This window comes from Lissotriton helveticus, chromosome 1_1 (assembly GCF_964261635.1).
Source record: "Lissotriton helveticus chromosome 1_1, aLisHel1.1, whole genome shotgun sequence".
Taxonomy (NCBI): domain Eukaryota; kingdom Metazoa; phylum Chordata; class Amphibia; order Caudata; family Salamandridae; genus Lissotriton; species Lissotriton helveticus.
This window is the reverse complement of record NC_136057.1, coordinates 572,504,201-572,528,878: the sequence shown is the minus strand read 5'-3', so window position 1 is coordinate 572,528,878 and position 24,678 is coordinate 572,504,201. Positions and strand designations below refer to the sequence as shown.

The window sequence follows — 24,678 nt, the reverse complement described above, 5'->3', positions numbered from 1 at the left end:
TATCTATCTATCTATCTATCTATCTATCTATCTATCTATCTATCTATCTATCTATCTATCTATCTATCTATCTATCTATCTATCTATCTATCTATCTATCTATCTATCTATCTATCTATCTATCTATCTATCTATCTATCTATCTATCTGTCTGTCTGTCTGTCTGTCTGTCTGTCTGTCTGTCTGTCTGTCTGTCTGTCTGGCTATCTCTCTGCCTATCTGTCTGTCTGTCTGTCTGTCTGCCTGTCTGTCTGTCTATACATGTGTGTGTATGTATATATATATATATATATATATATATATATATATATATATATATATATATATATATATATATATGACGCTCAAACTCTTCAATGCTCAAGATAGTACTCCATTATATCTCCCTCCTGTCTGACAATAATAACATGTTTTATTATAGTGTTGTCTACCACAGTTTTTGCATTTTTGTAACACTGTAATTTACAGTTGGTACTATTAACCAACTCAAAGGTACTTAATAAATCTATCAATCTAAAGAAGGCTTGGAGGAGGGGATAGGAGTTCCTTCTTCTTGAGCCTAAAGGGTAGAGCGGTCCTTCCACCTTATGGTAGAGTGAAAGGAAGGAAATGTCCTTCCAGACTATATTGTACACACACAAAGTATCCCGCCTAAAATTACAATGTGGTGCTATATGCTATTGTTATCAGGTGTAACACTGCCTGCCTAGAGGAGCGGACGGAAAGGATTCCTTTTCTTTAAATATATATATGTATATTTATATATCCTTACCATTTGCGGGATGGTCATATACATATTTCTTATTCTAAACTCAATAAAATACGTAGTACTGAAGTTAGATTTTATAGATATACATTGTATGCACCCAAACTAGGAACTGTATGTATGCTTCAACACCTGTTAACTGTTCTGATAGTGAGACATTTTTACTAATTCTGCAGGGAATGCATTACATGGTAATTTTGCAAATAAATGAATGCACTCTTTACCCAGATTGAAAAATGACGTAGAGTGTGTCTTCTTCCATATATGCCTCACAGAAAACATATGCTCAAGATAGTACTCCATTATATCTCCCTCCTGTCTGACAATAATAACATGTTTTATTATAGTGTTGTCTACCACAGTTTTTGCATTTTTGTAACACTGTAATTTACAGTTGGTACTATTAACCAACTCAAAGGTACTTAATAAATCTATCAATCTAAAGAAGGCTTGGAGGAGGGGATAGGAGTTCCTTCTTCTTGAGCCTAAAGGGTAGAGCGATCCTTCCACCTTATGGTAGAGTGAAAGGAAGGAAATGTCCTTCCAGACTATATTGTACACACACAAAGTATCCCGCCTAAAATTACAATGTGGTGCTATATGCTATTGTTATCAGGTGTAACACTGCCTGCCTAGAGGAGCGGACGGAAAGGATTCCTTTTCTTTAAATAAGCCTCACACACTCTAATACTGTCATGCTTCATCATCAGGTTCACCCTGACTCCAAAAGGTCAGGGAAGGCTCGCCCATGTTCCAGCGAGCACTTAAAAGAAAAAGACCAGGGGGCGTACAGATTAAAAATCCTCTGGCTCTCTCCAAGGTATTCCTATTTTGTGGAGTAGTCAGGGATGTTAAAAAGAATATCAAGAAGTAGTCGAGAGCAGTGGACCCAAATAGGAATGACCGCAGGGTCGGACACTTGATGAAAGTGTGACTACAGGGCGACCCCCGTATCCACACTCTCCCAAGAGGCAATAAGTTCAACCCCAATGGGTTGGACTCAAAAAGAAAAAAGAAATGAGTAACAAGAAGGGCAAGTATACACTTTGCCCTAGATACAGTTAGTTACATGAATCGGTTCTGTATGAACTAGACACCGCATAACGCGCATACACGAGGGAGGTGATTGTAAATCACTCTGATGAAAGCCCCGAACCTTTCTGGACCATAGAATATAGCTGAAACATGTTGGTATAGGGTCATAGGACCATTACATCCTAATACCCTCTTGATATTCTTTTTCACCCTGGAACATGGTCTAGCCCACCCTGACCTTTAGGAGGCAGGGTGAACCCGATGATGAAGCATGACACTATTAGAGTGTGTGAGGGTTATTTAAAGAAAATGAATCCTTTCCTTCCATGCCTCTAGGCAGGCAGTATTCCACCTGATAACAAAAGCATATACCACCACGTTGCCATTTTAGGCGGGATACTTAATAAATCTACACCAGAAGAAAGCAGCTGGCTTGAGTCTTCCAACGTTTGCATTAGTGAATCAGCCTACTCGTAAGTTTCAGCATGAAACATAAAGAAATGCACTACTTGCCTGGCCTACTCTACTAGCTCAGCACTTGATGTCTTTTTAGACATCAACCAGTACAGTCTAACCCACACTGTTCTTGCTTGTCAGTGCAAAGGGCATGGAAATAGTTTCATGTAGGGATGGTGATGTACAGCAACAATGAATTAATAGATACCAGCCACGGTAGTCTTCAAATTCCCAAATCATATTTATCACCAGTGCAACAAGTGCATGCACCCTGCCTCACAGAGAAGGCAGCCTGGTACCCACCAAATACCTTTCCACATAAGTTACTTATGTGTTTTTAAAAAGTGATGCTTTTTCTGAAGTACAGATTTTATGTTTCATTTTGTTCAGAGTTGTGAGAGAGGCAAGTAGTAGAGAAAGAAGAATCAAATAGAAAATAGAAAAAAAGGTTAAGATTAAGATAAAGAGCAAGAGATTGAATCATCTAATAGGAAAGGATGACTTCATACAAAAAGAAAGAAAAAAGAACTTCAGAGAAAAAATAATAAAACAGAAGAACAAAACTAATGGAGAAAAAAGACAAGGAGAAAGAAAGAAGGAAGGAAGAAAGAAAGCACGAAAGAAAGAATGAAAGAATTGCAAGGAAAACCTAAGAAAGGAATTAATTGGAAATAAAAAAAGGGCAAGGAATAAAACATATGTTAAAAAATGAAAAAACAAGACGAAAACCATAAAGAGAACATGTACATACAGACAGGACAAGAAGAAGGAAGCGGATCAAATGAAATGCAAAGAAACGTGTTTAAGTGAACTTTAAACGCGAAACGCTGTGTATTAATTGATTATAGCTGTGAATCAAACTTTTTCATTTTGAATCATATATCGAATGTCTAAAATGAACACTACATCTAAGCAGAAACCTGATAAAATATGTAATAAATGTATGCAGTACAAAATGACAATCTATTGCTGAAAACGGTTTCCATTTGTCGTTAGAATATAATAAAGGAAGCGACCACTATTACCTTTTGAGCTTTGAAGTGTCTAGTTGCGGCGCTGCTCTGTTAAGCCCAAGCAGTGTGGTTTTGGTCAGAACGGGCAATATCCACCCTTCCCTGTCTGAAGTCCCAGCCGACAAATCGTCAGACACAGAAACTAGCCTAAGCAATAATAAAAAAAAACCACAGCAATGTATTCGCACGGGTAAAAATGTCACATTAAAGCACATCAGTGTCACATTATTTCAAAGACGCATCAGTTTCTACACTCACTCGCTCATGCTTTTAAAAAGAGTTTTCTTTAATTACCAACCTCTCTATTGGTGCAGCTTCCCGGCAGCTTAAAGTGACAGACAGAGCAATTAGGAGAACTGGCAGACTCAGGTGGCACATCCTCTCTTTCCAAGTTAGCTGAAAGAATAATAACTCCAAAGTAAATAGGGATTCGCACAGCGCAAAAGCAGCAAACTGAACACCGACAACGTTAAGCAGCAAGCATAACACGACTTCTGACTACAGCCATAATCCACCACAGGCGAGCTGTGTTGCTGGAACTGACATCACCCTGAAAAGACACCTGGAAATGTTTAACAAGTCTTTACAGATGTCTCTTTTTTGCCATCTACAACGCGTGCAGTAAGGAGCGCGACCGATTAAAATGATGCCTAAAAACAGTATATACCAGAAGTAACATATCCCAGTTTATTTAAAACATGATCAAATATTCTATTTGGAAGAAGTGGAATACAAAGCACAGCGCGTTTTACCTCTGCAGTCCACGAATTTGAAGCGCTGAGTGCTCGCGCCAAAGGATGATGTGTTCAGCCGTCCTCCACTTGCATCCGAGTCCAGAATTCAATCTCCGTGCCCCCTTCCGAGCAGGCACATCACCCAGCTCTTATACACCCCTCACAACTGTCTCATGTTTGACGTCAGACAGTATAGCGACGCTGTCTTTAATTTCCATTCCTATAGATAGAAAGCGCCCCAAAGAGGAGACAGGTGGTGCGTAATACATGAACACATCAGAAAATATTAGTCGAGCAGATGCAGAATGCCTCTACGTCGTGGTTACTGTCACGCAGACATTGGCTGCAGAGGGGGATTCCCTCAACAGGGAGACTTTTGAGTTTTGCTTAGTCTAGGTCAGTCGATACCAAGCCAGGCAACATTACTTTCTGATGACCAGCAACACTGGGTCAAACTTCATTGTTACGTTGTGGCATCAAATTTGGGTGGAGACGAAAAGGTAAGGAAAATATACACCAAATCAGAGGAAAAAAACGTTTTTTTTTCGTACCTGTAAAGTTCTAAATTATGATGGTGTTTACTCGCTGGTGAAAAATACCGTATTTTAAGATAGAAATCTTGCGATATTGTATCAGCATGAGAATGCCTGCAAATAACAAATATTGTGATGACATTTTGAACTTCCATTCAGAACACTGGGTCTGTTTAACGAAAGCATCCTCCCGCCACTATAACTGTGCCTGGCATTAGTGAGTATGAGCAGATTATTCAAAGCTGTTATGTTTTCAGAAGAACACCTTTCATTGCATTCGTGTTACTGTATCTTTAAAGAAATATCTATGCTCAGGCCCCAGATTGATTTGATTGTGTCCGTCTATTAGTTTTGTTCTAGGTGTCAGTTTAGCCTGGGCCATACCTGCCACCTAACCTATCAACTTATTATCAGGAAGTAGAGCTGTGTTTTTTTTCCCTAAACTTTGAACATGTAGTAAAAACACACAGGTTAACCTAGAACGTATTTTGCCTCCAATAGTGTGTTCCTTCTAAGTGGCTAGTATTGAACTTGACCCTTTTTGCAGGGTCATCTCCTAACCAGTGCTGCAGTGTTCTCTCCTCTAAACATGGTAAAATTGTCATAAACCCAATTGGCACGTTTATTTTACCTGTAAGTCCCTAGTAAAGTGGTACTGCCTGTACCCAGGGACTGTAAATTAAATGCTGCTAGTGGGACCCACCTCAGTAGCCCTTTAAACAGACCTCAGCCTGCCATTGCAGCATGTGTTTGCAGCTTTAAACTGCCATTTCAACCTGACAAGATAGAGCTCTTGAAAGGCCAAAACATCTCTCTAAAATACATATACATCACCACTAGGTTAGGCCAAACACAGCCCAGAATGCAGGGTGAAGTGTATTTAAAAAGTTGGACACACTTTTCAGGTTTACATGTCCTGGTCATGAAAAACTCTTACATTTATTTTTCACTACTGTGAGGCCCACCTCTCCCTCAGGATAACATTGGTTGACTTATATTTAAAAAGTGATAACTTCCAATTGGAAGCAGGTTGAAATATCGAGTTTGGTGTCTAAAGAATTGTATTTTTAAGCCCTCTTTAATGGTAAATTCACATTTTAAGCCACCTCTCTGAAAATGGCGCTTTTAAAAAGTTGCCATTTTCTTGTCCTAGCCATTTTTTCTGTATCCTGGGTCACATGATTAGGTGTTGTTGGCAGTTGGTCTTTGGGTATTGCTCCCAAACAGTAAGACACAGGGTGGTAGCAGGATGGGCCATCTCTGACTTGAAGAGAGTTAGGAGCTATCAACTACCCAGTCACGGCCCGTGGAGGGAGTTCCGGTGGGGCAGAGTTTCGGGGCGGGGGGGAGGAGGGGCAGGGTGGGGGGTGCTAAAAACCGGAATATGTATAATTGGAGGTAAGTAAACAATTTAATTAATAAAGCGAATATCGTAGCGCCTGCTGCATCGCATTTTGCGATGCAGGGCGTGCTAGGAAATTCATTTTATTTATTTAATTGTTTACTTACCTCCAATTATCCATATTTCGGTTTTTAGCACCCCCACCCCGCCTTTCTGCCCCACCGGAACTTCCTCCACGGGCCGCTGCTGCAACTACCACACTTAACACATCACAAATTCTCTTTCTGAGTACTCTCACAAAGGGTTTGATGCTGGTCTTTTGTGACACCAGACAAGCTGGGGCTACTAGGTAAAAAGACTGTCCAAACCAAACGTGCAATACGATTCCTACTGATTACCACCTTGTGCTTAAAAAACAAAAAACGTTTAATCCAATTACTTTGGACCAATAAAGGAACGTGAACTCAGCATTTTTATGGAAGTCCAGAGATTACTAAAATGAGCACATTTGGGTAGTGATAACATTCACATCAATATGCAATTACCAACGCTCCTTTTCACACAATAACCATTGTAAAATACCATTTCCTGTGACATAAGCTCATAGTGACAAACTTACTATAGTCTGAACCCTATATTTGTATCTTCCAGAATTACTGAAATATTCCTACAAATAATGAATAGCATCACACTTATATTGTAATGTACAAAATGTATCCATGATTTTTTGTCTATAGTGTCATTTATCTCTCCGAGATATAGACACTAGGACCTTCTGTAACCCTTTTATGAAAATTAGCGAATGGGCTCAGTGATGAAGCAGGGTGAGTATATTTGCCTACCCTACCTCAAAGGTAGTTTACTTTGATTTGGCTCTGAAGAAGGCCCACAGATATGTGAGGGCTGCCAAGGGCCAAAACATGTCAACCTATTAAGACCTACAATCAGGCGCAGTGGGACATTGGCACTTCCCAGCGCCACCAATTCACCATTTTAATCTTTCCCCATCCTTTGCAAATATAAGATTTAACTGAGGGCAGGAAGCAATTTTAACTTCACTTTTCACAACACACCTTCGCACTTACTTTCCACAGCTGTTGAAAAACCAGACTGTCTACCTCCTGGTGGAGAATAAGGAGATCACTTGGAGAACTGAGCACTCAAGTAATAAAAGGCCCAATGATGATACTACTCACTCAACAACAGAGCGGAGAATCAAGATATACCACCTTGTATTCTTAATGTGAATGAGTGTCTTCACCAAACAAGAACTCTAGACCCTGGTAAGCACAGGATGTCTGAGTCATTCCCCTTTGATTTTTTACTTTATTCTTTCAGACACTATTTTTAGTTAAACCTTTCAATTGCATATCTATGGTTATCCTGATTGGATTTTTGTAATTTTGGCCTCAAATAATTTCTTAAACGTTACTCTATTTTCCTAAATTGGTGCGGGGATTTTCTTGTTCTGTGTTTTCAATTTAATTCTGCTAAAATGCTGCATACATACTTTACATTGACTCTAAATTAGGCCTGGCTGCTTTTGTGCAAAGCTACCAAATGGCTAAGCACAGGTTATTGTGGGGCTGGCTTATGTTTCACCCTGACAGAGATTGTGGCTGCTGCTTAATTAAGGTTCAACACCCTCAACCAGTAACCTGATTTCCAACAGAAAGTTACAAGCAACTTTTCTAATCCCTCAAGAACTAACCCCTACCATGAGACACATAATGCACTGTTCTGTTTAATCCACAGTGAGCCCAGCACAGGCTTCTGAAATTGGAGCCGATTAATCACATCTGGACTGTACTACAAAGGGAAAGATACTTGTGATTAAGCGCTGTGACCAGAGTTGCATACCAGGCAAACCATAATGCACCTCCCCCGTTTCTTGCCTACACTGCCTCTCTAGAGGTATGCAAGTGAGGATTCAACTCTGTTCTGACATCACATTCACCAACTCTGTGAAGGTGACAATTTTCTTACATCAAGCCCAGCTTGAGGTTGAGATTGATTCTGAGCACCAGGATCTGATGGTCCGGAAACTTTAGGTGAGTTTGTTTTGTTACCAGCATAAAGGTTATTGCCATAGTCCAGCTTGCTTGTGACGCAGGCATGCATGATGGTTTTCCAGATGCTTATTGGGAGGCATTTCAAAATCTTCCTCAGCATTTTCGTGGCATGGAAGCATGAGGCAGTGACGGCATTGACTTGGGCAGTTATGTCGATTTTGCTGACGATGATGATCTTGAGGTTGTTGGCATGTGTGGTAGGGCTGGGCGTTGGTCCTAGCTCCGCTGGCCACCAGGTTCCACTGTGGTATGATCATGATTTAAATTTTGTCTGTATTTAGATTTCGACAGTTGATTTTCATCCAGTGGCTGATTTCAGTCATGCGGGCATTACATTTTATCTCGATACTAGGCGTTTTGTCAGTGAGGAAGAGAATGAGTTGTGTGTCATCGGCATAGGAGATCACGCTGATATGAGAGCAGATGATGCTGGCTGGAGAGAACATGTATGCATTAAAAAGTGTCTGGCATATGGAGGATCCTTGCAAAACTCTGCAGATGAGATTGTGGGCATCTGAAGTGAACGGTGCCAAGCTGACTGACTTGGTCTTTCCAGTCAGGAAGAAGCAGAGCCATCAGAGTTCTTATCCTTGGATTCCCATGTTGTGTAGGCATTAAATGATGATGGAGTGGAAAGCATTGTCAAAAGCTGTGGAGAGTTCCAGGAGGATGAGGACACCTGTGCCTCCTCTTTCCAGAGTCATGCGTATATCATCCCAGGTGGCGATTAAGGCAGCTTCTGCGCCTTGGTTGGGTCTAAAACCAGATTGAGTGGTGTGAAGTAGTTGGCGGTCACTGAGATATTTGGTTAGGTGTCTGTTGGTGATTTTGTCTAAAACCCTGGTGGGGAATGGTAAAAGGGAGATAAGTCTGTAGCTGACAATCATTGAATATATTGCTGAAGGCTTCTCCAGCAATATGAGGACAGTTGCATGTTTCCAAGCACCTGGGAAGGTTCTGGAGGAGATAGAGGCATTCATAATGGGTGTGAGCATGGCACTGATGGCTTGCAGTCCTCTGTAGTAGGTGTGGTGGGGCAGGGGTCCGATGAGGCCCCTGAGTAGATGAACTTCATGGTGGACTTCTGGGGTGATGACGGGCCTAGTGGTTAGCATGAGCTCTTTGGATAAGATTGGGAGACATTTAGTGAGGTCTGATGGGTTTGGTTCTGGGCTGAAGTTGCTGTAAACGTCGGTGATTTTGTTGCTGAAGAATTGAGAAAGATTGTTGCATAGGTCCTGTGCAAGGGTGATCAAGATAGAAGCAGCTGATGGTGAGGTGAAATCTTTTGTATTGGCAAATATTTCTTTGCTTCTGTTGGTGCTGTCATCAATGTGGTTCACCAGACTGGCACATTTGGTGGTAAGATCATTTTATTGGTAGGATATTAGGGTTGATTTAAACATGCTTCTGTCAGCATTGTTCTGGCTCATTTTCCATTAGCGCTCCAGTTGTTTGCAGAGGCGCATCATCAGTTGGAGTACTTCCATGTACCAACTATTCTGTGATCTTGATTTTGTAGTATTGTTGTGTTTGATGTGGGGCAGTGCATTGGTGGATGTGTCCTACTACTTTCATTTCCTATTTACATTTCTTAGATTCCTATGAAAGTAATTGTAGAAACAGGAAGCACATTGACCATTGTCAGAATAGTGAACTGAGGCCCCCTAACTATTCCTGTATATTTAGTCATAAACATGTGAAAGTGCATCTCTTAGCAACCGAACCATTTGAGGGAGAAAGAAAGCAGTACTTTATCCAATCTGCCCATATTCCCAATTTTCCTGTTTTTTCCTGGCATCCATGTGGACTGTCATTGTGAGTATTTCAAAGTTTGTCATACTTAATCCTGTTAAAGTGTCTTTAAAGCTCCTTTCTAGCTATTACCTGTCTCAGATGCTCCACATGACCATATTTTGATGGCTCTTGTGGGATCTATAAACCCCTCTAGGAAAGATTTCAAATTCATACTAGGCCATGATTATCCACAACTCTGGGTTGACCTCTGTAGTCCGAGTCCCTGCTCATCCTTTCTAGCAGTGTCAGTCAGTCAGTCAGTCAATACAACGTTTATTGTGTAGATTACTTAAAACCATGACAATAGAAAACATTTAAAGAGAAGAAACATAATTATACAAAAACAAAAAAGAATGCTGGTTCCTGACAAGACCATATAGTGTAAATGGCTTGTTATGCCCGAAGAAAATAAACTCTTGGTGTACAGGCTTTCTATCTACCTTCTTCCCTTTCCCATGTCTATTATGAAAATAATGAATAAAAGTAAGTTAAAAAACCTTCCATAAAATGAATAAAAATTTCAACTAAGAGATAACTCTATTACGGCATGGTCTAACTCTACTCTGCATCAATGTCCGTGATCCAAGGACTAAGAGTTAACACTTAATAATCATCTCAGTGTTTTGTTTAGAGTTTTTAAGGAAGTCCTGCACTGATTAAAAAAATGTACCTATTCTTGCCTGTTTGAGGGGGACCATTGGTGGTAAGTGGGCAGTGGCAGTGTCCCTACCGCTTTTCTACTGCAGCGCTCGTCAGTGCGTGGGTGACTGCTACCTGTGCGCTGCGCGCTCAACTTGGCGTGTGAACTTTTAACTTTTAAACCTTTACCTTACTTTTAAAATCACATTGTCTTGACCTGGCATTGCGGTGAGACAGCACGCACAAGCCTCACTGCGCTCTTGCTGTTCCCGCCATTTGTATTCTGCTCGGCTGAGCTTCACTAGCGGAGACGCTTCTGCCATCACTTAGCAACGGAGTGCTGGACTCGCCCCTCCCTCCCGCCTCGTTCTGACGCCGGTGACTAGCACCGTTCGAGCAGAGGGCGTGGAGGGTCCGAGCCAGACACTTCCGGAAGCTGCCTGCAGCGCTCTAGCTGTTGGGACGCTGGGGGGGATATAAGGCACTGGAGCCTGTTCCCTCGCGTGGTAAGTGGGCAGTGGCAGTGTCCCTACCGCTTTTCTACTGCAGCGCTCGTCAGTGCGTGGGTGACTGCTACCTGTGCGCTGCGCGCTCAACTTGGCGTGTGAACTTTTAACTTTTAAACCTTTACCTTACTTTTAAAATCACATTGTCTTGACCTGGCATTGCGGTGAGACAGCGCGCACAAGCCTCACTGCGCTCTTGCTGTTCCCGCCATTTGTATTCTGCTCGGCTGAGCTTCACTAGCGGAGACGCTTCTGCCATCACTTAGCAACGGAGTGCTGGACTCGCCCCTCCCTCCCGCCTCGTTCTGACGCCGGTGACTAGCACCGTTCGAGCAGAGGGCGTGGAGGGTCCGAGCCAGACACTTCCGGAAGCTGCCTGCAGCGCTCTAGCTGTTGGGACGCTGGGGGGGATATAAGGCACTGGAGCCTGTTCCCTCGCGTGGTAAGTGGGCAGTGGCAGTGTCCCTACCGCTTTTCTACTGCAGCGCTCGTCAGTGCGTGGGTGACTGCTACCTGTGCGCTGCGCGCTCAACTTGGCGTGTGAACTTTTAACTTTTAAACCTTTACCTTACTTTTAAAATCACATTGTCTTGACCTGGCATTGCGGTGAGACAGCGCGCACAAGCCTCACTGCGCTCTTGCTGTTCCCGCCATTTGTATTCTGCTCGGCTGAGCTTCACTAGCGGAGACGCTTCTGCCATCACTTAGCAACGGAGTGCTGGACTCGCCCCTCCCTCCCGCCTCGTTCTGACGCCGGTGACTAGCACCGTTCGAGCAGAGGGCGTGGAGGGTCCGAGCCAGACACTTCCGGAAGCTGCCTGCAGCGCTCTAGCTGTTGGGACGCTGGGGGGGATATAAGGCACTGGAGCCTGTTCCCTCGCGTGGTAAGTGGGCAGTGGCAGTGTCCCTACCGCTTTTCTACTGCAGCGCTCGTCAGTGCGTGGGTGACTGCTACCTGTGCGCTGCGCGCTCAACTTGGCGTGTGAACTTTTAACTTTTAAACCTTTACCTTACTTTTAAAATCACATTGTCTTGACCTGGCATTGCGGTGAGACAGCGCGCACAAGCCTCACTGCGCTCTTGCTGTTCCCGCCATTTGTATTCTGCTCGGCTGAGCTTCACTAGCGGAGACGCTTCTGCCATCACTTAGCAACGGAGTGCTGGACTCGCCCCTCCCTCCCGCCTCGTTCTGACGCCGGTGACTAGCACCGTTCGAGCAGAGGGCGTGGAGGGTCCGAGCCAGACACTTCCGGAACTGGGGGGGGGGATATAAGGCGGATGTGTTGCAGGCAGCGCAGCGGACGAGCGCAGCGGGCGCGACGAAGGCGCGCCGGAGTTGCGCCTGAGTTAAGCCCGTCTGCGCCCGTCCGCGGCCGATTGCGGCCCAGGGCCAGAACCCCTGGTCCTCCTGCAGCACACATTCGCTGGAGTCGAGATGATCTTTTCCTCCTCCGCCGTGGCCATCTGGGACCATGCTTACAAAGCATGGAGGCGGATAATAGCGTGGACTGCAACTACTGCGGTTTCACCTTTTGCTCAGGGCTAATCAAAACTAGTGCCCACCATCCTCTGATGTGCGGCTTGCTGAATGTTCGCTCCCTGCGAAAGCACAGTCTCGACATCCACGATCTCCTTGCTGGTAAGCGATGGGACCTACTCTTTCTTACAGAGACATGGCTGGACTCGGACTCCATGCCAGAAATTATTGAGGCCATCCCAGAGGGCTACTGTCTTCAAAGACTAGACAGACTCAGAGGGAGAGGCGGGGGTATCGCCATTGTGGCGAAACAGGAATACCAATGCCAGCTGGAACGCACCAGCATTGAGGGTAGTGAAGCAGGTGCCTTTTCCATTTCGTTGAATGGCAAGTCCACCCTCAAAGGCTTCCTGATTTATCGCCCGCCGGGTTCCCCCACAGCTTTCATTGAGAAGCTAGTGGAAGCTGTCACCGAAGCCGCTCTGAGCACTGATAGGTATCTAGTCCTAGGTGATTTGAACCTACATCTGGATACTCTAACAGATAAGGCAGCTAATGATCTCTGTCTCACAATGGCTAATTTGCAGTTTGAGCAGAAGGTGCAACATCCCACCCACAACTTGGGTCATCTTCTTGACCCAATCTTTGCTAACTGGAATCAAGTGGAAGTATGTACACCGGTCCCCATCCCATGGTCAGATCACCACCTTATTCCATTCACTATAGGGAGTCAAGAACCTGCTTCGATTGACCCTCCGGCCGATAAACACCCTAGGCGGAGATGGGCAGCATTCTCCCAACCCGCATTCAATCTGGCTTTAACTGCCAAAGGTCACCCAGGCGGAATAGGTGTGGTAGTTATCAACTCCAACCTAGACCAACGTATTACCGAGGCCTTGGATCTGGTCGCCCCACTTGGCGCGGCCAAATTGGGGGGCCGAGCACAGAGATCTGCTCCCTGGTTTAATGCTGATATGCGGGTGGCGAAAGCAGCGTGTAAAAGGGCTGAAAGACAATGGAGGGTAGCATATTCCGCCTCCGCTAAAGCAGAGTACACTAACTGTAGGCGTAGCTACCATCAACTACTACGAAAGGGCAAATCAGCATACTTCTGCGCTAGGATTGAAGGAGCTGAGCAGTCCACTAAGGAGCTCTTCTCGATCTACAAGTTCATCACCATAGGGAAGTCTGCTGCATGCCCCTCGAAACTCTGCACTGTGGAGGGCTGTGACCGTGTTGCAGAATTTTTTGCTAACAAGGTCACTCACCTCTACAATTCCTTTCCTCGGCAGGCACTAAATGCTCCCACATGGGAGAAGGGTGTTAAAAAGAAAGGAGTACGACAGCTTACCTCCTTTTTCACCCCGCCTACAGAAGAACTAATCCGTATCTGCGGGTCAATTAAATCTGGCTCTCCAAGAGACCCGACGACCCCCAGCCGACTTAAGGGTAGCTTGCAGGTGCTTGAACCTTATGTTCGCAACCTACTCGATTCCTCTTTTCTGTCCCAGAGTGTCCCCAAGGCTTGGAAGCAGGCAGTTGTACTCCCCCTGCAAAAAAAGGCCAATGTGAATTTTGAGAAATTCGACAACCTCCGACCCATCTCCCTTTTGCCCTACATGGCTAAAATAGCGGAGAAAATTGCTAACACACAATTGATGCAGTTCGTGGAGGAGGCATCGCTACTCCACGACTCGCAATTTGGGTTCCGTCCCCGTCATTCAACGGAATCTGCACTTCTCGCGGCGGTGGAGGCACTCCGACAGGGTGTGGATGAAGGCCAGACTATGGCTCTGATCCTACTCGACCTAAGTGCAGCATTCGACACTGTAGCACATACCATCTTGCTACAGTGTCTGAGTGAAGGTGGGGTTATAGGTGCTGCACTTGGTTGGATCAAGTCCTTCCTGTCTGACAGGTGTTTCCAAGTCAGGATGGGAGAATGCTACTCGAGGGAGATCGAGTTGGGCCAGGGCGTACCGCAGGGTTCGTCCCTGAGCCCAACCTTATTCAATATCTACGTCTCCCCTCTAGCAGCCATCGCGGAGGGCCACGGTCTCCACCTGGTGTCTTACGCCGACGACACGCAGTTGGTCGTCTCCCTGTCTCGTGCCCCCGGCCTTGCGGCGGACATCTTCAGGAACTGCATGCAAGATCTCGCAGCCTGGATGTCCGCAAACTGTTTAAAGTTAAACGGTAGCAAGACCGAGGTGCTCGTGGTGGGGGGCGGGCCTTCTGCGTGGTCGCCTGCGTGGTGGCCACCCTGCTTGGGCGAGGTCCCCACTCCCAGTCTGGAGGCCAGGAATCTTGGCATATGGCTTGACAAGGACCTTGCCTTTGGCCCGCAGGTCGGCCGGGTGACGGGGGTGTGTTTCGGTGTCCTGCGAGCTTTGAGGAAGGTTTTAGATCTGCTTCCCATCTCGGCTCGTAGGACGCTGGTGCACGCCCTGGTCACCTCGCGCTTAGAATATGGGAATCTGCTCTATCTGGGGGCTTCAGGCAGGGTCATGGGCCGCCTCCAGGTGCTTCAAAATGCCGCAGCACGGCTCGTGCTTAGACTCCCGAGGAGGTCACCTTCTAAACCTGCTCTCCAAGCCCTCCATTGGCTCCCGATGGAGAAGAGAGTTGAGTTTAAGGCCCTCTCAACGTGCCACCGCATTCTGAGCGGCAAAGCCCCTGTGCCGCTCCAGAGTCTGGTGTCTCACTATGAGCCTACCCACAATCTACGGTCCTCTCAGATGGGACTACTGGTGGTTCCCAGAGTTAGGAAGGCACGGATGGGGGGGAGATCTTTTAGATATCTTGCTCCCAAATGCTGGAACGTCCTGCCTCCAGACCTGCGTCTTGAACCATCAGAGGTCCAGTTCAAAAAAAAAAAAAAAACTGAAAACTCACCTTTTTAGTAGATAACTCCTGAGGGAGGGGGGGATGGCAAACTGCTCACTTATCATAGCGCGGGGACACGCCTTCTGGCGTCACCAGGCGCTTTACAAATGCCCTAAACTAAACTAAACATTGCGCTAAAAATCCAGTTGATTGCTTGGCTGCATGTTCTTATACCGTGGATTAAGAAGAGTGGCTTTAGTAATGTTCCGCGGCAGTCAAGCAACGTCGGACAGCTGCACAGTAAATGTAAAAGAGCTTCTGATTTGTAGCTGCAGAGTCTACACTTTACTACTTTAGAGAGCAGCGGCCAGTTAGGATTAAAATCTTTGATGTGTATTGCCAGCATCCTTACTGCCAAGATTTTAGTCAGGCAAACTTTCCCTATTGTGCAGTCAAGGTAAGGTTGTGCCCTAAGTCCGACTTGACTTTCATTGTTGTATGATGCTGCCAGGGCCCTTAGTGGCGGTGGAGTATTCGTTTTTTGCAGGTCAGTGGTCTTGGAAAGTAATTTAGTCTGTTTTTTCATTATACTTTTTAGCAGTGGTTTTCCTGATTTTGATACAGGCAACATTTTTGTGTCCAACCTCATGATGAAAATTCAACAGGTACTACAGGCACAACAAATAAAACCCTTGATTTCTTCTATCTACCTTCCACAAATCAGAGGATTGTTAGAATGGGCCACTGCTACTTACATTGCATACAGGTTGCTATTGACCAGCAATGCTTTGAGGAACCTTTCATTTGGTCTATGTATGTTATTAGGAAAATGACCTTTGTCCTTCATTGCCACAAGTCCTTTGAACTAATCTATGTGAGGAAAGCCTGTCAACTGTTTCATGTGCTACACGATGAATGAAAGCAAGAGGAGGCACCTAGCAATAATATACTATGGAATGTGAATCTACAACACAGTCAGCAGACACAAATCTTGAAACTAAAGTTCAGTAATCTTCAGAAAACTCCCCTGGCACAGAAGGCACACTGTGCCCAGAGAGCCTAGCTAAGACCCTTTCAAATAGAAGAGAAGGTCCAAGTGCTTTTTCCTACCAGTGCTTTTATATTTTTGGCTCAGTGTAATAGACCATACCACCATTGTAGTCAAAGTTAGTGATTCATTCTACATTATACAAAACAGAGAAATAAGAAACACTGAACAGGTAAATCACATCAACCAACTAAAAAAATGTATGAGCTGGTAACATTTGTGATAGAGGTTATCGAAACACAAGAAGAACGGTGGCAGGCCTGAGACACCATTTTACGGCTACTTATGTGGGTGGCACAATCAGTGCTGCAGGCCCACTAGTAGCATTTGTTATCACCAGACCTGGCACACTCAGTGCACTTTACTAGGGACTTCTTGGTGACACAAATATGCCAATCATGGATAACCAATCACAATAACAATTTACACAGGAAGCACTTGCACTTTGACACTAAACAGCAGTGGCAAAGTGCCCAAAGCCTCTAAACCAGCAAAAACGAAATCCAGCACAGCATCAAAAATATAGGAGGTAGAGGCAAAAAGATAGGGGGAAATCACGCCAAAGATGCCAGGTCTAACAGGGATGAACGTGGAGGGGGGTGAGCTCCCTGGGTCAGCACAAAAAGGGACAAAAAAAGCACAGCCCTCCTACAAAACCAGGAGCAGTCCAAAGTAAATGCTCCTCATCAAGGGCTTATCACTCACTTCTTTCAAGCACCAGGTAGCCCAATATTATCTCATGATAGCTCCACGGAAGGTGAGGAGGAAGGGGAAGAGATGCTGCACAAACTACAATGGTGGGGGGCCTAGCCAAATGACTCCACCCCCAAGCACAGATCTTTGTCGCTCCCTGGCGACTGGGCCCGGAAAAAGGCACCATAGGACCAGTTGCACCTAGCAAGGTCTTAAGGGGACAACAAGGACCAGTGCGCGTGCCACCCCGGCATAGGGGTCCAAGCAACTGACCTCCTTCCGTACACATGGAATTTGGAGGACCCCATTAAGACAACAGCAAAGACAGTCAAGGCAAACGGCCTCCAACTGACTGAAGTTGAAATACATCTGTGGAGAGAAAAGGACAATGAGGTCAAAGTGGCCAATGAATCAACAATATCCACCAGAGAGTAGACTCAACTCCCTCACCCGGAAAAAACCATAAGGTTAATTCCCCAGAAACAGACAAACTCACCGCTTTCTTCTTACAAAAACTAGAACTGACAGTCAAAATAACTTTGGAGTTAACCCCAACATTTTCCGGATGAAAGCAGAAGCTAAGGATTCCCGCACTGAGGGATGGAGCCCAACAGGCCAAGAGGTTACCCAATAAGATCCACATTCGAAAGCAGTAAGAGAAGCACAAAACATAATAGCCAAGGCTCTGATTTGGCAGTCAACTAAAATGGAAGTCCAAATGTATTTACTGCAATTAATCGCCAAGCACCTTGCAAACAAGGGCAACAAGTTGGCAAAGCTGGAGGCAACAATTCATAACCACCAGGCCACCTTAGTCTATACGCGATCATGCACTGACATCATCCAAAAGTGGGCCGAGTTACCGGAGGTATTAAAGGACATGCTGGAACTAGCCAAGGGCAACTGGGATTTGCCATTACTAATACAAAAATCCCCCAGGCCAATAGTTGGGAATGAACTGCATTCAGCCTCCACTAAAAAATACCATCCTGCAACCAGACCAGTAATCAGCCCTGTAATCAAGGAAACCAAGGAAAGGCACAGTAGCACGAACATCGCAATAACCCAAAGAAACAGGGTAGGTGGGGAAGGCCACGTCAGGACACAAAGTCTTAATCCACAAGAGGATGCTGCACCCATGGAATTCAGTGAAAAAGAAGCAGGGGTGGAAGCCCCCCCCGTCAAGAAGGGCCAAGAAAAAGCAAAAGAATTAAATGAAAAAAAGATCAATCATGCCAGTAATGCTGAACAGCAGTAGCTTGAAGGACAAAAGCAATCAAAGACCTCTTTTCAGGTTCAAACAGCAAAACAAGATACATGCAACAAGGGAAGAAAATGCCCAGGAAACCGAGGCTCGATTGCGACAGAGCAAGCATTGGGAGGACCCCCAACCAACAGGGTCACAATCAGACAGGTACAGGTAGAGGTATCAGAGTCCATCCTAGTAAAGGAGGACTGCTGCATACAAACTAGGAAACAAAAGGGGAGCTTGGCCCTAGTGGACAAATGGGGGGGCTGGGCCTAATTTAATGAGTGAACATAGGAAGGTGCCCCACCACTAACTTTGTATCCCTCTTTTAAGGAAAGTTGAAGACGCTGTTTGTCGTTCTCAACTAGGTATTTTTAATTTTTACCATTGAATTATAATTTCAAGATCTGTTTAGTCAAAAAACAAACTTAATATGAACAGACAAACACATATATACAATATACATTCAACATATGTTATAATTTATCTACACAATGACGTGTGAACAAAAATCATTCTCTTCACAATTTGACAAAAAGATGATTACAAAAACCGTTATACAACAGACAGTAATATTTACAATATAATGAATGGAAAACACATTAGCAAATAAATAAACCTTTGTGCAAAACACAAGACACATTGGTGAAAAAGTGGAAAGAATAGTGGGAAAAATTCGGAAAGGAACGTGAAAACAAATTCGAAATAAATTGTCAGCCAGCAAAAGCTGGTTTCCAAATTGTCCTTTCCTAATAGGCCGACGCGTTTCGAATCCAGGAAATTATGTTCTGGATTCTCATCAGGGCGTAATTATTCTGTCTGCAAAAATGAAAAAATAACGTTTTTGAATATTTGGACTGGAAAGACAGAACTCCCTAAAGGGTGACGATCAGCAAGGGCGACCTACCGGGCTTCAGCAGAAACAAATTCGAAGGACAGTTATGCGTGCAGGCTGGGGGAACTCCAGGAGGAGTCAGAAGGGCAGGACTACCTACAAAGAGGTGAGATTGCGTTAGCGCAGCTAGAACATGTAGCAAGCAGAGTTCATTCAAAGTAAAAACTCAGAAGTGCACATACCGTCACCAGGTTCACTGTTTGGCGTGGGCAATCGCCATTAGTTGGAAAAAATGATTCTTCAGTAGATTTGTACTCTAGGAGGAGCGGAACGCTGTGTGTATAAAGAGTGCAAGATTTAATGCCTGTTGCTGCAATTTACGGGCGCAACCAAGATGAAAACAGTGGCAAAGGACATACCTCCCGGTTTCAATTACTCGGTGCGGAGATATATCTCTGCGGGCAAGCTTGGATGGAAAATACAAGCGGTTGTAACCGGACTCCAATAAGCTGAAAGTGAACAGGACCGGATTAGTTTGTTTGCGCGGTGAGCGGGAACAAACGAAGAATGTTAGCGCGGTGCCCCAGGAGAGGTGCTTACCTGCGTGTTTACTCGACGAGGCTTTCCAGCAATCTGCAGGGATCCAAAGATGGACGCCCCCGGAGTTGCCATGGGGATAAGCGCGTCGTTTGTGTGCTAAGGGTTGTGGGATTTGTAGTTCATGCTGCGCAATATTATTAAAGAATCCCATACAATGTTAGTGGAATTACCTGCACTAAGTGAATGAGGAATGAATGAGACAGAACCAGTCCGGGCGACGAGCCGAGACACCACTGGATCATAGTCTAGCAATTTCCGACAGGCTATTGAGGCCCTTCCGTACACTATTGAATTTCAGAATCAGATATGCTTCCTTTTTGAGGAGCATTCTATCCAAATCTGCGTTGGTCTGTGATGGACGTAATGCATACAGCACTGTCCACCTGAGGTCATTGGCATCGTGGTTGGCCGTCAAGAAATGTTCGACCATTGGGGCAGTCGTGATTTTGTTTTTGATTCGTGATCTATGCTGGCAAATACGGGTGTTCACTTGTTGTCTGGTTTTGCCAATATAGATTTGGCCGCAAGGGCACTGTACCAGATACACGACATTCTTAGTTTTGCAATTAGAGAATTCGTGATGTTTCCATCTGGTTGCGCCATGCTGGAACTCATCACCTTCCATGGTGTTTGGACATACAACACAAGTCCCACACTTGTGGTGACCTGTGATTGGCTTAAGGTTCCACTGGGTTAATAGATCGATTTTCTTTTTAGGTAACGACACGTCTGCCCTCGTGATATGTTGTCCCACATTTTGATTCCTTTTATAAGCGAACAATGGTCGCGGAAGTGGACATTCCAAATTTGCCATTAAATGCCAATTGTCCAATACAGTTTTCCTGACTGCGTTTGTGTCGGGTCCAAAAGTGGTGACACAGACCAATCTTTCCAGTGTAGGCTTGGGCCGTACTTGAAGGAGCGTTTCTCGAGGGGTAAAGCGAGCTCTTTTAAAAGAGTGCTTTAAGAGTTTCTTAGGATATCCCCTAGCTTGCATTTCCTGACAAAACGTCGCTGCATGAGTCGTGAAGTCATCCAAATGAGAGCAGTTCCTCCTTATGCGCAATAATTGACCATATGGGAGGTTAGATTTTAAATTCCTCGGGTGGGCGCTTTTGTGGTGCAGGATTGTATTCCTATCAGTGTCTTTTTTGAAAAGGGATGATTTTAAAACCCCATTGATGTTTGATATTTCTACATCAAGAAAGGTCATCCTCTCATTACTCTGGGCCATTGAAAATTTAATATCGGCATGCCTGTTGTTAAGCCAATCATGGAACGCTACTAGCTGGGTCTGGCTCCCCTGCCACAGGAGCCAGACATCATCTATGTAGCGGAACCACTGCAAGATATGCTCCTCAAAGGGGTTGTTATTGTCCACAAATTTTTGCTCGTACTGGGCCATGAAAAGTACGGCCATTTCAGGGGCATAAGGACACCCCATCGCCGTACCCTTGACTTGAATGAAAAAGTCGCCATTAAACGAAAAATAGTTCTTTTTTAGGGCGATCTCCGCCAGTCTCAAAATGAAGGAAGTGGGCACTTGGTGGGGCCTCTCTCTGAGGTTCAAATAGATCTCCATCACCTCTAACGCTTCTTCTTTAACAAGCAATAAGTCGTTGGAGCTCTTTGACAGGGTTCTCAGAAAGCCGTCTATACCAGGTTACATTGTTCACCTGCTTGTTGCCTTCTGCTAGAGATCCCTGTCAAAGAGATCCAACGACTTATTGCTGATTCATTACAGGTCGGGCTGGATGGAGGTTTTCTGGGCAAAAAAGAATATGAGTACCTCCTCAAAAAATTCCCCAGAACCCCAGTGCTTTACCTTTTGCCAAAGATTCACAAGAGCCTTCAAGACCCCCCAGGACGTCCAATCGTTTCTGGATGTGACTCTTGTCTTGAACCGCTCTCTCAGTATGTGGATTTCTTCTTGAAACCATTTTTACAGACAGTGAAATCATACTTACGTGATACAACGGATTTCTTGCAGAGGGTTGAAGACACTGAGTTCGACCCAGACACCCAATTGATGGTCACAATGGACGTAACCTCCCTCTATACGCAGATTCCACAAGAAGAAGCGTTAGAGGTGATGGAGATCTATTTGAACCTCAGAGAGAGGCCCCACCAAGTGCCCACTTCCTTCATTTTGAGACTGGCGGAGATCGCCCTAAAAAAGAACTATTTTTCGTTTAATGGCGACTTTTTCATTCAAGTCAAGGGTACGGCGATGGGGTGTCCTTATGCCCCTGAAATGGCCGTACTTTTCATGGCCCAGTACGAGCAAAAATTTGTGGACAATAACAACCCCTTTGAGGAGCATATCTTGCAGTGGTTCCGCTACATAGATGATGTCTGGCTCCTGTGGCAGGGGAGCCAGACCCAGCTAGTAGCGTTCCATGATTGGCTTAACAACAGGCATGCCGATATTAAATTTTCAATGGCCCAGAGTAATGAGAGGATGACCTTTCTTGATGTAGAAATATCAAACATCAATGGGGTTTTAAAATCATCCCTTTTCAAAAAAGACACTGATAGGAATACAATCCTGCACCACAAAAGCGCCCACCCGAGGAATTTAAAATCTAACCTCCCATATGGTCAATTATTGCGCATAAGGAGGAACTGCTCTCATTTGGATGACTTCACGACTCATGCAGCGACGTTTTGTCAGGAAATGCAAGCTAGGGGATATCCTAAGAAACTCTTAAAGCACTCTTTTAAAAGAGCTCGCTTTACCCCTCGAGAAACGCTCCTTCAAGTACGGCCCAAGCCTACACTGGAAAGATTGGTCTGTGTCACCACTTTTGGACCCGACACAAACGCAGTCAGGAAAACTGTATTGGACAATTGGCATTTAATGGCAAATTTGGAATGTCCACTTCCGCGACCATTGTTCGCTTATAAAAGGAATCAAAATGTGGGACAACATATCACGAGGGCAGACGTGTCGTTACCTAAAAAGAAAATCGATCTATTAACCCAGTGGAACCTTAAGCCAATCACAGGTCACCACAAGTGTGGGACTTGTGTTGTATGTCCAAACACCATGGAAGGTGATGAGTTCCAGCATGGCGCAACCAGATGGAAACATCACGAATTCTCTAATTGCAAAACTAAGAATGTCGTGTATCTGGTACAGTGCCCTTGCGGCCAAATCTATATTGGCAAAACCAGACAACAAGTGAACACCCGTATTTGCCAGCATAGATCACGAATCAAAAACAAAATCACGACTGCCCCAATGGTCGAACATTTCTTGACGGCCAACCACGATGCCAATGACCTCAGGTGGACAGTGCTGTATGCATTACGTCCATCACAGACCAACGCAGATTTGGATAGAATGCTCCTCAAAAAGGAAGCATATCTGATTCTGAAATTCAATAGTGTACGGAAGGGCCTCAATAGCCTGTCGGAAATTGCTAGACTATGATCCAGTGGTGTCTCGGCTCGTCGCCCGGACTGGTTCTGTCTCATTCATTCCTCATTCACTTAGTGCAGGTAATTCCACTAACATTGTATGGGATTCTTTAATAATATTGCGCAGCATGAACTACAAATCCCACAACCCTTAGCACACAAACGACGCGCTTATCCCCATGGCAACTCCGGGGGCGTCCATCTTTGGATCCCTGCAGATTGCTGGAAAGCCTCGTCGAGTAAACACGCAGGTAAGCACCTCTCCTGGGGCACCGCGCTAACATTCTTCGTTTGTTCCCGCTCACCGCGCAAACAAACTAATCCGGTCCTGTTCACTTTCAGCTTATTGGAGTCCGGTTACAACCGCTTGTATTTTCCATCCAAGCTTGCCCGCAGAGATATATCTCCGCACCGAGTAATTGAAACCGGGAGGTTTGTCCTTTGCCACTGTTTTCATCTTGGTTGCGCCCGTAAATTGCAGCAACAGGCATTAAATCTTGCACTCTTTATACACACAGCGTTCCGCTCCTCCTAGAGTACAAATCTACTGAAGAATCATTTTTTCCAACTAATGGCGATTGCCCACGCCAAACAGTGAACCTGGTGACGGTATGTGCGCTTCTGAGTTTTTACTTTGAATGAACTCTGCTTGCTACATGTTCTAGCTGCGCTAACGCAATCTCACCTCTTTGTAGGTAGTCCTGCCCTTCTGACTCCTCCTGGAGTTCCCCCAGCCTGCACGCATAACTGTCCTTCGAATTTGTTTCTGCTGAAGCCCGGTAGGTCGCCCTTGCTGATCGTCACCCTTTAGGGAGTTCTGTCTTTCCAGTCCAAATATTCAAAAACGTTATTTTTTCATTTTTGCAGACAGAATAATTACGCCCTGATGAGAATCCAGAACATAATTTCCTGGATTCGAAACGCGTCGGCCTATTAGGAAAGGACAATTTGGAAACCAGCTTTTGCTGGCTGACAATTTATTTCGAATTTGTTTTCACGTTCCTTTCCGAATTTTTCCCACTATTCTTTCCACTTTTTCACCAATGTGTCTTGTGTTTTGCACAAAGGTTTATTTATTTGCTAATGTGTTTTCCATTCATTATATTGTAAATATTACTGTCTGTTGTATAACGGTTTTTGTAATCATCTTTTTGTCAAATTGTGAAGAGAATGATTTTTGTTCACACGTCATTGTGTAGATAAATTATAACATATGTTGAATGTATATTGTATATATGTGTTTGTCTGTTCATATTAAGTTTGTTTTTTGACTAAACAGATCTTGAAATTATAATTCAATGGTAAAAATTAAAAATACCTAGTTGAGAACGACAAACAGCGTCTTCAACTTTCCTTAAAAGAGGGATACAAAGTTAGTGGTGGGGCACCTTCCTATGTTCACGCATACAAACTAGGGCACCCAATCCACCAAGACCCGAGCCCTCATATGGTAAGGAGGTGCATACTACACTCCTTCAGAGCGAGCAGCGGATAAAAGAAAGCTTGCCTGGATCATCAAGCGTGGCAGTAGGCAGATTACAGCATAGAGCCCTTAACAACGCATCTCCAACTCAGGGCTCTTACAGCCCCCCCAGGGGGAGGAAAGACGTCGACTGAATAAGTCTACGCCCAAT

The 24,678-nt window shown here is 44.8% G+C and overlaps 1 protein-coding gene across 2 annotated transcripts in view; it reads right to left on the bottom strand.

Annotated features, from left to right (window-relative positions):
* Positions 1 to 24,678, bottom strand: part of IAPP (islet amyloid polypeptide) — a 586,160-nt gene that overhangs the window by 29,210 nt on the left and 532,272 nt on the right. For both annotated transcript variants that reach the window (XM_078654439.1, XM_078654429.1), the window contains exons 3-4: positions 3,569 to 3,666; positions 3,283 to 3,417 (exon numbers count right to left, since the gene is read on the bottom strand). In XM_078654439.1, the coding sequence (XP_078510565.1) occupies positions 3,283 to 3,417; positions 3,569 to 3,666 (233 nt within the window). The remainder of the gene's footprint in view (positions 1 to 3,282; positions 3,418 to 3,568; positions 3,667 to 24,678) is intronic.